Source organism: Serinus canaria, chromosome 5 (genome assembly GCF_022539315.1).
Source record: "Serinus canaria isolate serCan28SL12 chromosome 5, serCan2020, whole genome shotgun sequence".
Classification (NCBI taxonomy): domain Eukaryota; kingdom Metazoa; phylum Chordata; class Aves; order Passeriformes; family Fringillidae; genus Serinus; species Serinus canaria.
The window spans coordinates 27,829,050-27,843,254 of NC_066319.1; the positions used below are offsets into that span (position 1 = coordinate 27,829,050).

General features: G+C 35.7%; 1 protein-coding gene across 9 annotated transcripts in view; it reads right to left on the bottom strand.

The window, feature by feature from the left end:
- Nucleotides 1-14,205, bottom strand: part of PCNX1 (pecanex 1) — an 89,102-nt gene that overhangs the window by 40,521 nt on the left and 34,376 nt on the right. For 5 of the 9 annotated variants that reach the window (XM_050975906.1, XM_050975905.1, XM_050975909.1 and 2 more), the window contains 4 exons: nt 12,076-12,260; nt 5,042-5,132; nt 3,313-3,370; nt 979-1,196 (listed from right to left, as the gene is read on the bottom strand). In XM_050975906.1, coding sequence (XP_050831863.1) covers nt 979-1,196; nt 3,313-3,370; nt 5,042-5,132; nt 12,076-12,260 — 552 coding nt within the window. The remainder of the gene's footprint in view (nt 1-978; nt 1,197-3,312; nt 3,371-5,041; nt 5,133-12,075; nt 12,261-14,205) is intronic. The other 4 variants (XM_050975908.1, XM_050975912.1, XM_050975911.1 and 1 more) reach the window with 4 other exon arrangements.

Below are 14,205 nucleotides of genomic sequence, written 5' to 3' on the forward strand. Positions count from 1 at the left end.
TACTGGTAGCAAAGTAGTTAAGAATAAATTTGAACTTCCACAGTCTACTTGCACACTGTCCTTTAGCAAAGCTAGGAGCTACCAGGATTTCAATGACAGCTGAAAGCAGTCAGTATCTTTGTATCTTATGGAATTTTCCTTTAAACAGCAGAAGATAACTTCAGAAGATAATTTTAGAAATAAATCAAATGTTCCACCAGAAGCACAGTCTGTAACATAAATTTATATTCAAAGCCCATCCAAGATGATCATAAGCCTAAGAAAAAACACAAGTATGGTAACTTACCTGTGTATATCATCTGTCTTTCATGATTTTCTAATGAAGCAACTAAAAATACTCTTGCTTGAGTAAGACATGCCAAGTGTCTTGGAATACAGGCAATTCCTTATGATATTGCTAGTGCTTTGGAACAGAGTTATGAGTATTCTCCCTTGGACAGAATCACTACTATCCTGTTTATTTCAAGGAAGTTCATTACCAAAATATAAATACTCTACATATTCCAAAAGCTGGTAACTGGAGGTAACATTTTATTCCTCTTGGTAAATGTGCAGGAACAAGAAGTCTAAGTATTAAACGACTCTTTGCAAAAATGCTCTGGAACAGCAGGCCAATTCTTTCTGTTTACCAAAAGACTTAAGTACATGCCAGGTTGTAGACCCTTTAATTAATTTTTGGAGAGGGCTATACTCTAGCTTTAAAGATTGGCAATGAATTTTTCTATTTGATCATTCAAATATGTTATTGCTCCATGCAGGCAAAGTGGAGGTTGCTTTCCTTTTTCCTTTTTTGATTGCTGCAGAAGAAAATGAGAGTAGCCTCCATAATTTTAGAAAAACTACATTCAGTATTATTCTTTCATTTCTCAGAGTACAGCAAATAAGTATAATTCTCTAAGGATAATTTTATCTATATTACAGTTTAGTAACTATTTTCATCTTTGCTTTCTGAGGTCTGGCAACATACAAGGATCTCACCTATCAAATAAAGCCAGAAGAGTTAATCTATCAAAATTGATGCTAATCCAAAGTTTAGGCAGGATCCAAAAGCGATAGTACTGCTTGACTTTTTGAGCTGCTTCCTCTTGAGGCTGCATGTGGTCCTGAAGGTCAGGGCTCAGGTCAATATCTTGCTGCTCCAACAGATCTGTATCCATTGTCAGCAGCCTGTTCAACCTGATCTGGGGAAGAGAAAGCTAAAAGAAAGTTAGTATTAACAAAAACTCCTTTATATCAAATCACTGTATATATACCGAAAATTGCTTTGAAGAAAATTGCTAGAACTCTTTAGTTTCACTTTTGAGGAACTACATGTTAAGCACTGTCACAGGCTTCTACTTACTGTTTCTGTCCTTATCACAGCACATGAATAGGACTAGCAGCAATAACAGTTGGCATACAACTCTTTGGCATTTCAGCATATGCCTTAATTCAAATGAATGCATCTTCCAAGCACATTATCCCATTTACTCTGAAAACTTCAAATTTGAAGGCAAGTAAACTGATACATGGACAACATACACTACAAAAAGAATCCAATTATTTATTTAAATAAATTACAACACTTTTCTTATAGTCAGCTAGTCTGCATGCAAACCCATGCTGAATGGTTCTTTTTGCACGACAAAGCAACATACTTGGGCACCAGCAGTCAAATTCAAACTTGCTCAATCCAGAATACACTCAGAAATGAACCAAAGAAAAAGCTCTGCCCTAAATGGTCAAGTACTATTTACAACTATTACTTATTTTGCTGTTTGTTTAAAGTTTTCATGAAAATCACAGTAATACTAACAATCATGAAAGATACCTAAGTAGAGTACTCAATGCTAATAAGATACTATAGTACATATTGTATAGTCTAATCCAGTTTCTAACAGGCCAAGAAACATCTTGACATACTGCCCTTTATTCTTAGGCAATATAATTGTTAAAATGTTCTTTAATGAAAGAGCTTCACAAATGTGTAAGGCAAAGTGTAAAACTTCAATATTCCTGCCACCTTCAAGTGTCAAAACTACAGGTTTAGTGTTTAGAGGGGCCTTTTCCCTACAATCATCTAAGTTTAACATTGAATTTCTTGATTTATAGAATTTTTGTCATCACTCCTTAAATTATCAGTGTACTTAACTATGCTTAGCCAGCTTCTCCTTCCTAGAAAAATACTAATGAAAAAACAAGCAGGAACACTCCCTTTGTAAAGACATTTAAAAAACACAAACCATACTATTTAAGGTAAGCTGTGTCAGAAAACAGATCCTTTTTTGACAATTTTTTAAAAACTTAGTTTCTTAAAAGGTAGAATCAGCATAACATTCATGGCACTAATAATAAATTTCAGTGGAAATTTCCATTTAGGTGCATGGGATGAGCTTGTACAGTCATAAACGTGCTTAAAACAGAATCATTCCCTCCAATGGGACTACGCTGGCAAACCAAAAGCACAGAAGAGGTAATGCAGCCTCTTTTCTAAAGGCTACATGTTTGAGGGGGATTGAAAAGCAAAGCAAGTTCCTCTAGCAGACACCAAGTTCAAAAAGCATGTTCTTGATCAAAAGCATGGTCAGGCAAACGGAGGTCTCTTGCTCCTCTGCCAAATCCTAAAGCTGCATTTCATTTTCCCTCTTGATTACATCATGAGGTACATAACATACTTCTCTTTGGTTTGCTAGCTTAAGAATCATGCCCATTTGCACTGTTTTCAGAAGATAATATGACTTGCGAATTAAGAGTACAGGTATGCCTGGGCTTGAAAATAGTGCAAAAGCTTCCAGATCATAAAACTAAGGAATTATAAAGCTATCTGAAGTATGAAACAGTGTAAGCTTCTGCCTTGTTTTGCCAGCCACTTCTCACACATAATTTTAAATTTTGTGCAGCAGACTCCAATGACCGATTTCTAAATTCCTTTCAGGGAAATTACTCAAGTGAAGTTTCTTTTGGTCAGAACACAATATTTAGTCTTTCTGCTGCCTGCTCACCTCATTAACACACAAAAGGAAAACTGTCCAAATTGTACACATTATCTTTGGAAACTTTTACAGGGTACCTTAGAAGAATTTCTATGAGTGTTTTTAAATCACTAGGTTTTAGATCAGAAGAAACCAACTAAGTTTAAAAGTGGTATGCAAGAAGATTAATTTCTATGTATATATGAAGACACTACAAAACTAAATACTTTCTCTTCATTAATCCAGACAAAATTCTTTCATAAGAGCAGAGAACTACCACACAGAACAATTTATCAGTGCCATTTAGTTGGATAGTCTTCTGATTCTTTGCATGCTTTAAAAATAAGTAAGAAAAACTTACTAGATCGTGTGGATAAAAGCGAACTGAGGTAGAACTCGATACGTGAGAGTCCGTGTCACTATAAGAACAGGGAAAATACTTCAGATTATAAACTACATTTTATTTCAACAGGTCACTCTAATTTTCTAGTGTCCCAAATTAATTTTGATACATTGTGAATTTTATCTAAATATCTTTAAGTTTTTCCTTCAGTCACTTATTATAAATGCAAGTAGCCACTTAGTCTTATATACTGTGGTACATTCCACAGCTATAGTAAGCCAGGAGACTCTTTAATCTTACACTTCACATATTCTCAACACCCAGTCCCTAAATCATCTAAAAAGAGCTACAATGATAGCCATTATTCCACGTGAAAAACAAAAATTTTATAAGCTGTTAGCTACTAATTGGTAAAGATACATCACCTCTCTAAAGAAGTGCAGAGGCTGCTAGGTGGTCACATGCAGTTTCTCATAATTCTATATTGTTTTTATCAAGATCCTAAAACTGCCAAAAATAGTACATACTTAGCACAAGTAAAGTGAACTACTTAAACTGCTTTTGAAAAACCTAAAGTTAAACCTCTGGTAAGAAGAGCAAAATTACTTTGCAATTTCCATTCATTAGAGATGAAGAGAAATTTCTCTTACTGTATGAGAGTCCATATCCAACCATTGCTTTTTTCCCCAATTTTGGATAGCTTTTGGATGTTTGTTTTCCATGTAAATCACATGGTTGTAAGACTTGTATCAAATTTATGCAACTTTCCTTCAGTTCCTTGCCTTAAGATAAAAACATTCTTTGTTATCAACTTTACTTCACTCAAACTCAATTATTCTCTATAGCCGAGATCTGATTATCTGAAGTGGCCAGTTTGTTCCTTCCATTAGCACATTCAACTTCATAACAGCAGCCATCAGCAAAGCCATTGCATCTGGAACATGCAAGCAGTAGAGGCAGGGATTGGCAGCTTTGTGGAAGGAATCCAGAACTTTTTGTCAAAGTTCAATTCTACAAAAGGCACTTGCATACTCTCACAAGAAAGATTTGAAGATGGGATGTTTTATATTCCTTACTCCATAATTCCAAGATCTATACATGTGGTAGGAATTATAGCATTCAGCATGGCGCAATAGCTTCAGAGCAATTCTACATAGTGAAGTAGATTGGGGGCAGGTGGGAAGCCAGAGGAGGTTTTGGGTTGCTTTTCCTTCTTCTGCCTCCTATCCCTTCAGAGAAAGAAAGGGCATCTTTCCAACAGCAGATGAACTTTCCAATATGTAGCTGGCTATTTCAGCTGCAAGTCAAGTTTTAATCTCAGGCATGTTAACACTTCCATTTACTGTTTGATGCCATCTATGAACTTGAGAATAAATTTATCAGTTTACAACGGCTTCACAACTGAAGTTCAATAGCCATTATGGTCAACAGCCACCTAACTTTCTCAAAAATGGGTTAAATTCTTTGACAAAGACTTTCTATAAACCAACAAAAAATGCATTTGTCAAGTTCTCAGTTTGTAAGTGTATTGCTTAAAGCTAATAGCAGTACTCACTTTCTGAGATAATATTTAATTTAATGTCATCTTCTAGTAAAAATCACTTGGGTCACAAAAGTAAAAGTATATGGTTAACATATTGTATTGATCTTTTTGGTAGTCCATTCTAAATAACCTTTAAAAATTAAAACAAAATATTGGATTGCAGTAAGACAAGAATCATCACTCTTGACTGGCCTTCACACACACCAGATGTTGGATGCTCTTCTTGCAGCTGGCTCAAAGTTCACAAGCGACATGTCGCAGCCCCCTGTCTCGTAGAGCGTAGAACTGAACTTACCTATTAAAGAAAAGGTCAAAAGCAGGTCAAAATTTCCTCATGTTTCATCCCATTGGCAGCAACTTCTATTCATTAACTTACTAAAGAGATCAGTTCAGTCATCTGAATTTACATCAGTGTCAAAATACAAAATGTGATTACTCATGAATGTGTCACCAGTGCAGACATTAGCTACACAGCTGTCTTTCGTACCATTTTACATAACATATATACTGTATCTGCAGTACTGAATTAAAGAGTTTGTATTTATAAGATGCCACCATTAATACAACAGAAGGACAGTGTAAGCCTTTTTTTCCCCTTAGAGAATTACCACACGAAAAGTTTGCAGTGACCAGTTTCTTCAGTTCTTTCCCACCCCCAACAGAACCATCAGTAAATCATTCACTATCAGCATCTAAGAGCATTTAGCTACAGCAGTGATAACCCAAGTATCCTGAATAAAATTCTTTTGAGACACCCACGTCTATTTGAAAAGAAACACAGAGACTGGAAGAAGTGGCCAGAGATGCTTCATAAGGTAACTTAGGAAACTCAAAAAAGGAATGTGTGGCAGAGATTTATTCAACAAGCTAGAAAAAAATGCTTCAGTTTAAGAACAACAGACTGCAAACTAACTTCTTACATAAACTTCTTAGTCCACTTGGACTTACTTCCAAAATACATAATTTTAAAAAGTAGCCAAAGATTATAACTCAAAAGATAAATTACCTTACTCAAATATGACGTTTTTATAGTACCCTCCTCCCAACACTGGCCTGATCAGAGAGATAAGCATTGTAATGTTCCCTGAAGGCCAGGTTCAATATATTTCAGCTCCAAATGCAGGGAACCTGATTTTTAAGCTGATCACATATGAAATGATCAGCCAACTTCTCCATCTCTTCTAACTAAAAACCCTTATTAAGTCATGATGCAAACCATGCAATATTCCAATATTAGCTTATATAAACAAAAGAAAAAATCCCACTTGGGAGCATGTGAAGAAAAACTGTATAGACCTCTCAGCTGTATGTCTTTCAGCTTCTTCTTCTGCTGATACAAGATACCAAGCAGTCCCTCCAAAAATACCTAACAAAATCAGAACTTCCAATATTTCCCATTTCTGTGAGAGCACAACCTGCTAATACCATGGATTTTGACTTTTTTTAAATACAATATAATCCTGCAGCAGCTTCTCTTCAGACCCACAGACATTTGATTCAGAAGCATTTGAATCTTAGCAGGTTAAATTCATCAAACTAGATGCTGAAAACCAGTGAAACAAAGAAAAAGGACATGTATATTGAAAATATCTGCATAAGCCTTTCTACCCTCAGAGGGAGCACTTCAGACCAACCAGAGAAATACCTCAGCTGTGCTCAGAGCCACCATTGTGACAAGACAGTCCCCTACATAGCTCAGGAGGCACAAACAGCATGCAGAGCAGCTCTCTCTCAATATTCAATGACGTCTGCCACAGGCATAAGTACAAACCTCACTTGCTAGGGCTTTTTCCTCATTGGATAAGATATTAATGAAGTGCTTTAGCTGATTAACGTTTGGTTTTTCAATGCAGCGTGTAGTACACAGTTAATACTGAAGCTTAAAATTTAAACTAGTAGATAACATGGGGAATCTTCCCAAAACTAAAAAAACCCCTTGGTTACAAAGGTAAATTTATTAACTGCATCAACAAAAAAATTTCAAGGGCAAACATGAAGATACTGGACAATACAAATACACTACAGGCTCTATTCAGGACAAAAATGTGCATTAATTATTATGAAAAAATCTCCTGGGCAAGCAGTCCTTAAAAAAAAAATAAAAATGTGTGTCTGGGCTAAATTCTTCATGGTTTTGCATTACTGAATAGAGATCCTGGAATTCAAACTTTTAAACTTTTAACTTAATGAAATTCTAGTCACAGAAGTTAGAATATACTACTTGGGCATACAACTTCCACTTCCCTTGGGCTGAGGAAAACACATCAGGTATTTATTTCAGAACAAGTTTACTGAACTATTATACTTTTTCATATCTACAGTTCCCTGTCACCCAACCTATCTTTGAATCTATCAAAATTTACTGCATTTATGTTGCTGCTGTAAGTACTGCACTGCTGCAGTGGGATATAACAAAACTGATTAACAGAGGCCGCAAACAAACAGAACATTTAATTCCATTGTTTATACACAAACTACAAAATGGACTCAGGATATGTCATGCTTGCAATTCACCCACCTATTTAAAGAGGCTTTCCATTGAAGGTTAGCTCCCTGGCAAGCTCAGCACAGCTTCTCACTAATACAATCTTTTTCTGCCCCGTTTTTTAATTTTTCTTTTGCTGTTTTTGATTTGGTTTGGTTTTGTTGTTGTCTTTCTGCTGGGGTTTTTTGGTTGGTTGGTTTAAATAAAAAGATTTTTCAGAAAAGCCTCAACTCATCTCAGTAGAAAACTTGACAGGACTGTTCATTGCTGTTGGTGACACAAACTCCAAAGTCTGACCGCAGAGAATAAAATGAGCTCCAAAATCCTTAATTTTTAATCTCTGAGATAGGAACAGCTTCCTCACAGTACATAAATGCTAATGAAGAATTTCAATACTCAAGATTCAATACATATGGATATACCTAGCATTTTTATTTACAATTTTTATTTACTCTAGTGACTCTTTCCCATTCCTGTTTCCACAGCATTCTCTGTGGGATATTTGGAACAGCACCACATTGAATAAGCTTAAGAATGTATTTTCTCTCTAAAGCCTGTAGTTTTATCAAGCTGTGAACAAATGGACGACTCCAAATACTATGTTGCAAATCAAGAAATATGATCAACAGCATGTTTGCCCAGTCAACATAAATGTCTAACTTCTCTGCACACAAACACAAAAAAAAAAAGGAGGAGATCTGTAAGTTCTTAGCAAATTAAAATAAACCAAAAATATTCTATTTGGACGAGGTTACAATAATAAACCAGGACACTGTGATACTCAAGCAGACAAATCCAAAGTACATCTTCATTCTGACATGGAGAGAAGATAAATGTGTGCTCTTTGAAGCAAGTTTCCTTGTTCCAAAAGACCAAAATATCTCATCACCACATCCAGAGACAACCATGTAACAGTTCACACTGTACAAACTCATATTCCCACAGTTGAAGGCACCAACCGACAACAGCAACAGGCTGATAAGCTTACACAGACAAAACCTGGAAGACTTAAGTGGCTCATAATTTAACTAAAATGTTGCTCTGATGGCTTTCTCAGCTAAGTTATCTTCATTTTGCTTCCCAGTTTTACATCCAATTCATACTACTTTTTTTCAAACTGCTCAGACCAGTTCACATGCAAAGGCTTACTGACATGATGAAATTACATCATTAGATCAAGATATATTTGTCTACTGCTTCAGTCAGTATTTTTTAAATCCTAGTTAGCAAAACCAAAATCATCAGAATTTGACTACTTGGGAGACTGCTAGGAGCTTTATTTCCAAAGGTCAAAATTTTACCATTACCTATGGTATGAAGGTGTACATGCTTTCAGTTAGAAAACTTCGAAGTAGGTCATTTTTGTTGCTATATGAAGTTTGTCAAAAGAGTAACTCACCTATTACCCCAAACTTCAGACTACAACATGGATATTCTCCACAAGAATAATGAGAAGTGAGTGTTTATTTTCCATATGGACCTTTGAACATGCTCCCACATCCATCCCAAATAAATTACATCTATTGAATTATCAAAAGGTACTGAGTGACTGCTTCTAAATTGATTTTAATCTAATAAGTAACCAGAGTATATGTCTGTCTTTACATAGAAGTTTTGATGTTCAAAACTATTCAACTGCCTTCATAAATTAAAATACTTAAATCTGAAAGATTATTGCTTGTTACATAAACAATACAACCAGAGATACAACATACCACCATAATTGTCTTGTAAAGCTCTTAAATGAGCAGTTCTCTTTAAGCACAAAAGCAATTTTAAAAAATCACTGCCACACTCTGCTTTGAAAACTGTCATTCACTTAAGTCACTGCATATGTTCTGTTGCTTTTGAGATTTGTATTATATTAATCCTGCCTATAATCATGGCATTTAGTTTGCCACCTTTCTTTTCCTCCATTCCTTCTATGATTTACTTCATGTTTACCTCTCCACATCAAGCTCCTTTTCCATCCTTTCAAGTTCCTCCCCCCTCAACCTTCCAACAGCATAATTGATAAAAATCTTCCTACTTTCAACCTGGAAGACTGAAGATGATGCCTCGAAGCATCTCTTGCCTTACTCCCAGGGCAATGCCCAGCTAAAGATAACTGTATAATCACCAGACCGGGTGTGGGTCAGGAATAATACAGTGAGGCTCATCCTAGGTAAAATAAGCCACCAGAATAAAATTAAGAAACTTTAAAGTAAACAAAGACAAAAATTGTGTGTCTTGTTAAGTGCTGCAGCTTGACATCAACAGAAATAGAAAAAAGGTAGAAGTGGATAGTGCACTGGTAAAAGAAAACATGAGCCCTATATGTGAGGGCTTTTACAGTAAATGAATACATGCCCTGTTTGCCTTTCCAAGAGGATTTGAATAAAGGAAGGAAACTCTTCTATGCACTGTACATATACAGAGACATATAACCGCATCTATATTTGTCACTGATATTCCAGTTGGAGTGAACCAGGTTTTGTTTCCATGTATTTCCCCAGCCACTATGGGTTTTGTTGCCCTGGGCAGTCACAATGGTTTCCACAGCAACAAAGAATTGGTCATAGCTCCTTCATTGCTTTTATTTTTATTCTGATGCTGATCAAGGGAAAAACCAACTACAAACTTCTCCCAATCCAAACCACAGACAAACTACAGTCATCTTTCACTGCAAGGTATTTTGAGATAACATAGCGAAACCAAGACCCTTAGACACAATGGAAAGAAAAAAATAATGTTACTTCATCCCTGACTGAGGGCTTAAAAAAAAAAAAAAACCAACAAAAAACCCCAAACAAACTAACCACATACCACTTATAAGGAAAGATACTTTCTTGTCAGGCCTGACAAAGGAATCACACACACAAAAGCTTGCACCATTTTGCCAACTATTTTACCCTTAACAAAAGATAGCACCTGTTCCACAAAACCTGCTACACAAACTAGAAAATTTGCTTTTCCTAAAATAACACAAGATCCTGCCTATAATAGCTCCTTTCTCTCAAAGGATTCTAAACTAGATGCTCAGAGTCTCAAAACAAGAAACAAATCCCTGTTATACATCAGATTTCTATTTAGCAGATCCCAGAAGTTTTGTGCCTCCCAAAGAGAACGTGATATCCCATATAACTGTAAGCACAGTACAGGTAGAATTTCAGAAGAACTGAATCTCATGAATTTCTGAAGACTCCAATGCACAAAAAAATAAAATGAATATGCCTTTTTAGAGAGTCTGAATGCCATGTTGAATTTTATATATGACCTACTTTGTTTTCTGCTAGAGCAAATAATACAAGCTCTTAAATAACATAGACCCTGATTGCATATTAAATGACAAATTCTACAGAACTCATCTCTATTGTTTTGGGTAAGATAAACCAAATCCTTCAAATAAATAATGGTGGCCTCAAGAATATAGCTCAACATTAAACTTGGACAGAAACAACCAGCAGACCAATTTCAGAGTTATATTTGAAATATCTTCTTTTCAAATATGAAATAAAGAGTCCAAATTAAATTAAAAAATGGGTTTAATGTAACAAGCTTTCATAGTTGAGAGACACAAGCACTAAGACTGAAACAATAACACTTCTATCTAGCAAACAGTAAAGCAACAGAATCTTCAACAAAAATTATTAGATAACTAGATCATATGTATTTATTGCATTTGTAGATAAAACATCTTAGAGTAGGTAAAGGTGGTTTACAGTTTTGTTTATATTCCATTTTTCCTTATACTGCACTAGATGATGCAGAAGAATGAAGACTCAGTCAAACTCATATTTAAAGGATTACCACAGACTCAATTTATGGAGTCTTCCCCTCTAGTGGGGTAAGAGACAACTCACTTATCTTTTAGTCCTGGATTACACAAAGGTCTGAAACACACGTTTGGTCAGTGTTCTGATCAAACCTGTACTTTCAGGGTATTAAAGCTGACAGCTGCTCAAAATTCCATCACTAATAATTGTCAGTGCTCAAGATGCCCATTTTATTAATTCAAGGAAGAGAAACGTATTAATGATGAAGTAATAAGTAATTCAGGCCATGCATAGATAGCTGCAAAGATCCCTGCTGGGAATTTTTCCAAACCTGCCCCTGCACTATGTGGAAGATCAGTAATTTATTAAGACCGTCTTAACTTCTTCCTAGCAATTTTATTAGCTGCATAGAAGTTAATTAAGAAGCTAATAATCAAGAATACCACATAAAATGGACCATGAAGAGCTAAGAAGACTCTATAAAGCTCCATAAAATGATGACATCTGATATATGAAAGAGTCCAGATTTACTTCCAATATCAAGCTCCTAAATTAAGGTGTACGTTCAAAACAAAGCGTTCATTTACATAAGTATTTCTTTTTTGAACAGCAGCTAAACAACTCATCTAAAAAAGGTAAGATCAAGAATTCTTAGGAACCATAAGAAGTTGTTTTTTCAGGAACCAGAAGATCCCCAAAGTCTCCATCTCTGCTCAACTGCCTGCAGGACCATAAGAAGGATTTATTACTTGTGTTACATTGTTCAAATCAAGAAAACTCTCACACAATCATTACTTGTATCTATGACTCCCTATTTCCCATCACACATTGATTAGAGAAACTGTCTGGAAAGGTGATTGAGCAATATAGCCTTCCTAAAAACGCACCTAAAAGATTCAGAAACAATGCTCAGGTTAGCTGATTTTCAGTGCATTATTACCAATAAATCTGCTGTATTTAAACTTCCATGTCACCAAGGTTACATAAGGCCTGCATACCAAGTTCATCGTGCAAACTGCTACCGCCTACAGCAGATGCAGTGGCATGTGATGCTTCTAAGTGGACACTCCCATTTCTCACCAGCAAGGAGGCGCTAGCGCCGGGCACAGCTGCCTGGGAAGGGGGGCAGGACTGCACTCTGACCTGGGAGGAGCACTGCTGGCCTTGCTGACCATCTTGAAGGCTACGAGAAAACACGCATTGGGGACACATTACCAGGAAGAAGTGAAAAAGAGCCAGAAGTGAAGCAAAACAAGACTTTTCAGTTTAAAGAGGAAAACTTTTTTTTAAATAGTAGCATTAAGCAGCCAACAGTTAGGGTTAAAGTAACCCCTACATTCTATGCAACAGAGTATTTAGGCCCTAGTTAGAGTAGTAATCTAGAGATAGTGTTCCTGTCAACTTCTTAGAAGTCTTATCACTTTCTAATATCTCCCCAAGCCACCCAACAGGTATATTCTTCTGTATCTTAATTTGTCGGTGCAAAAGCAAATTACTGCCAGTTAGTTTAACTACAGACTAACCTGAGGTATCACCTATATTTACTACTGACTATTCCAGTCTTCTCACAATCATTTTTGCTTATTCCTGTATGACCTGATCAGCTGTTTAGGGTTTTTTTCTTAGTCACATTGTCTTTCTTATTATTAATTCACACTAACCAGAAAATGTCTTTAAGCTTTGTTAATAGCCACAGGATACCACAGACCTTCTAGATAACTGAAGTAATACGTTTGGATTCAGAATTATTTTGAACATATTAAGACTCTCTATACAAAGTTATCTATTGGCAAAAGTAAAGTTGACTCGGAAGTTATTTTGAAGTTACAGAAAAAGCTTTATTACTCACCAAAACACAGGTTTTAAAAGTCAACCTGGCTTTCAGAGAAATTTGTACATTTCTCATAGCCATGAGCAGACAATGTTTTAAAAATGTCAATTCTCCTCTTCACAGACTCCAATTGCAAAATTAACTTTATAAAACTATTTACAAAAGTTAGATTGTTTTAATAGCTTGTTTAATAGTAGGTATGACAGTGTCAGAGTACATTATGTTTACAGTTGAAATCACACCATCTTTACAAGAGCACTGGTTTTATTATCCTTCATTTTGTGGATTTAAATAAATTATATTATACAGTCATTAGCTGAAGCATTATCTTAGATTTTTGTATTTTAAAGACTGGAAAATAGCTTAAACACTCTCTTGAAAAACAATATGTATCACCTGTTGGTTTTAGCACTTCACTGTTTACAGCATGATGCTAGAGCTGGCAAATGAGGCAACTAAAAAAAAAAGATCTTACTAAGAGCTGAAGGGTTATATCTGATGTACTTGCTTTTAACAGTATTTTCTACATCATCTACTTTTCAGTTCTTTTGTTAGAGCATCACTGGAAAACAAAATATGGATATAAGAATAGGTGTTAGGAAAAGCTCATGCAAAATAATGCAGACATGCGCACAGCTCAGGAAGAAAAGAACTGCAATTCATTATTTACTGTGTTCTTACATTTTATTCTGAAATTTAAATTCAGTGTTTTTCTGCAGTACAGAAGGCTTTCAGTGAGCTGTGCAGCAACAAAAGCCCTAAGGAAATTCACGGATGTACCAACCTTCACTGCCTTCCTTAAGCAACACCAAACTAAAGCTAAACAATACTGCTTTCCCATAAACAGCAGGTACATCTCAAGAGGTATGTACACAGCTGCCCTTTGAATAGTTATTCACATGTGCCACAATTAAAAAATCCCACCAAAGTATTGATGTCAACCAATTCCAAAAAAACCCAGCTTATTCTCACCCTGATTATTACAAGAGTAAAATTCTGCTTCATACAGTCACTTACACACATGCATACACCACTGACTACGTGGGACACCAATGAACACTTTTGAAGTGCCCAAAACACTACTGACATTTAGACAGGACAAAAGCGGGGTGGATGGTGTTTTATGGTGCATTTTTGGTATGCTTTTTTAGGTTACCAGGCAAAATAATATTGTTTCTAATTTAGCATCAAACCAATAGAATTTACCAGACCAGGTTTGACTTGTCTACCATTGCCAAAGACATCCATATATAATGTCATTGTCTCTTTTATTAAATATTTCACAGAGGAAGTGAAA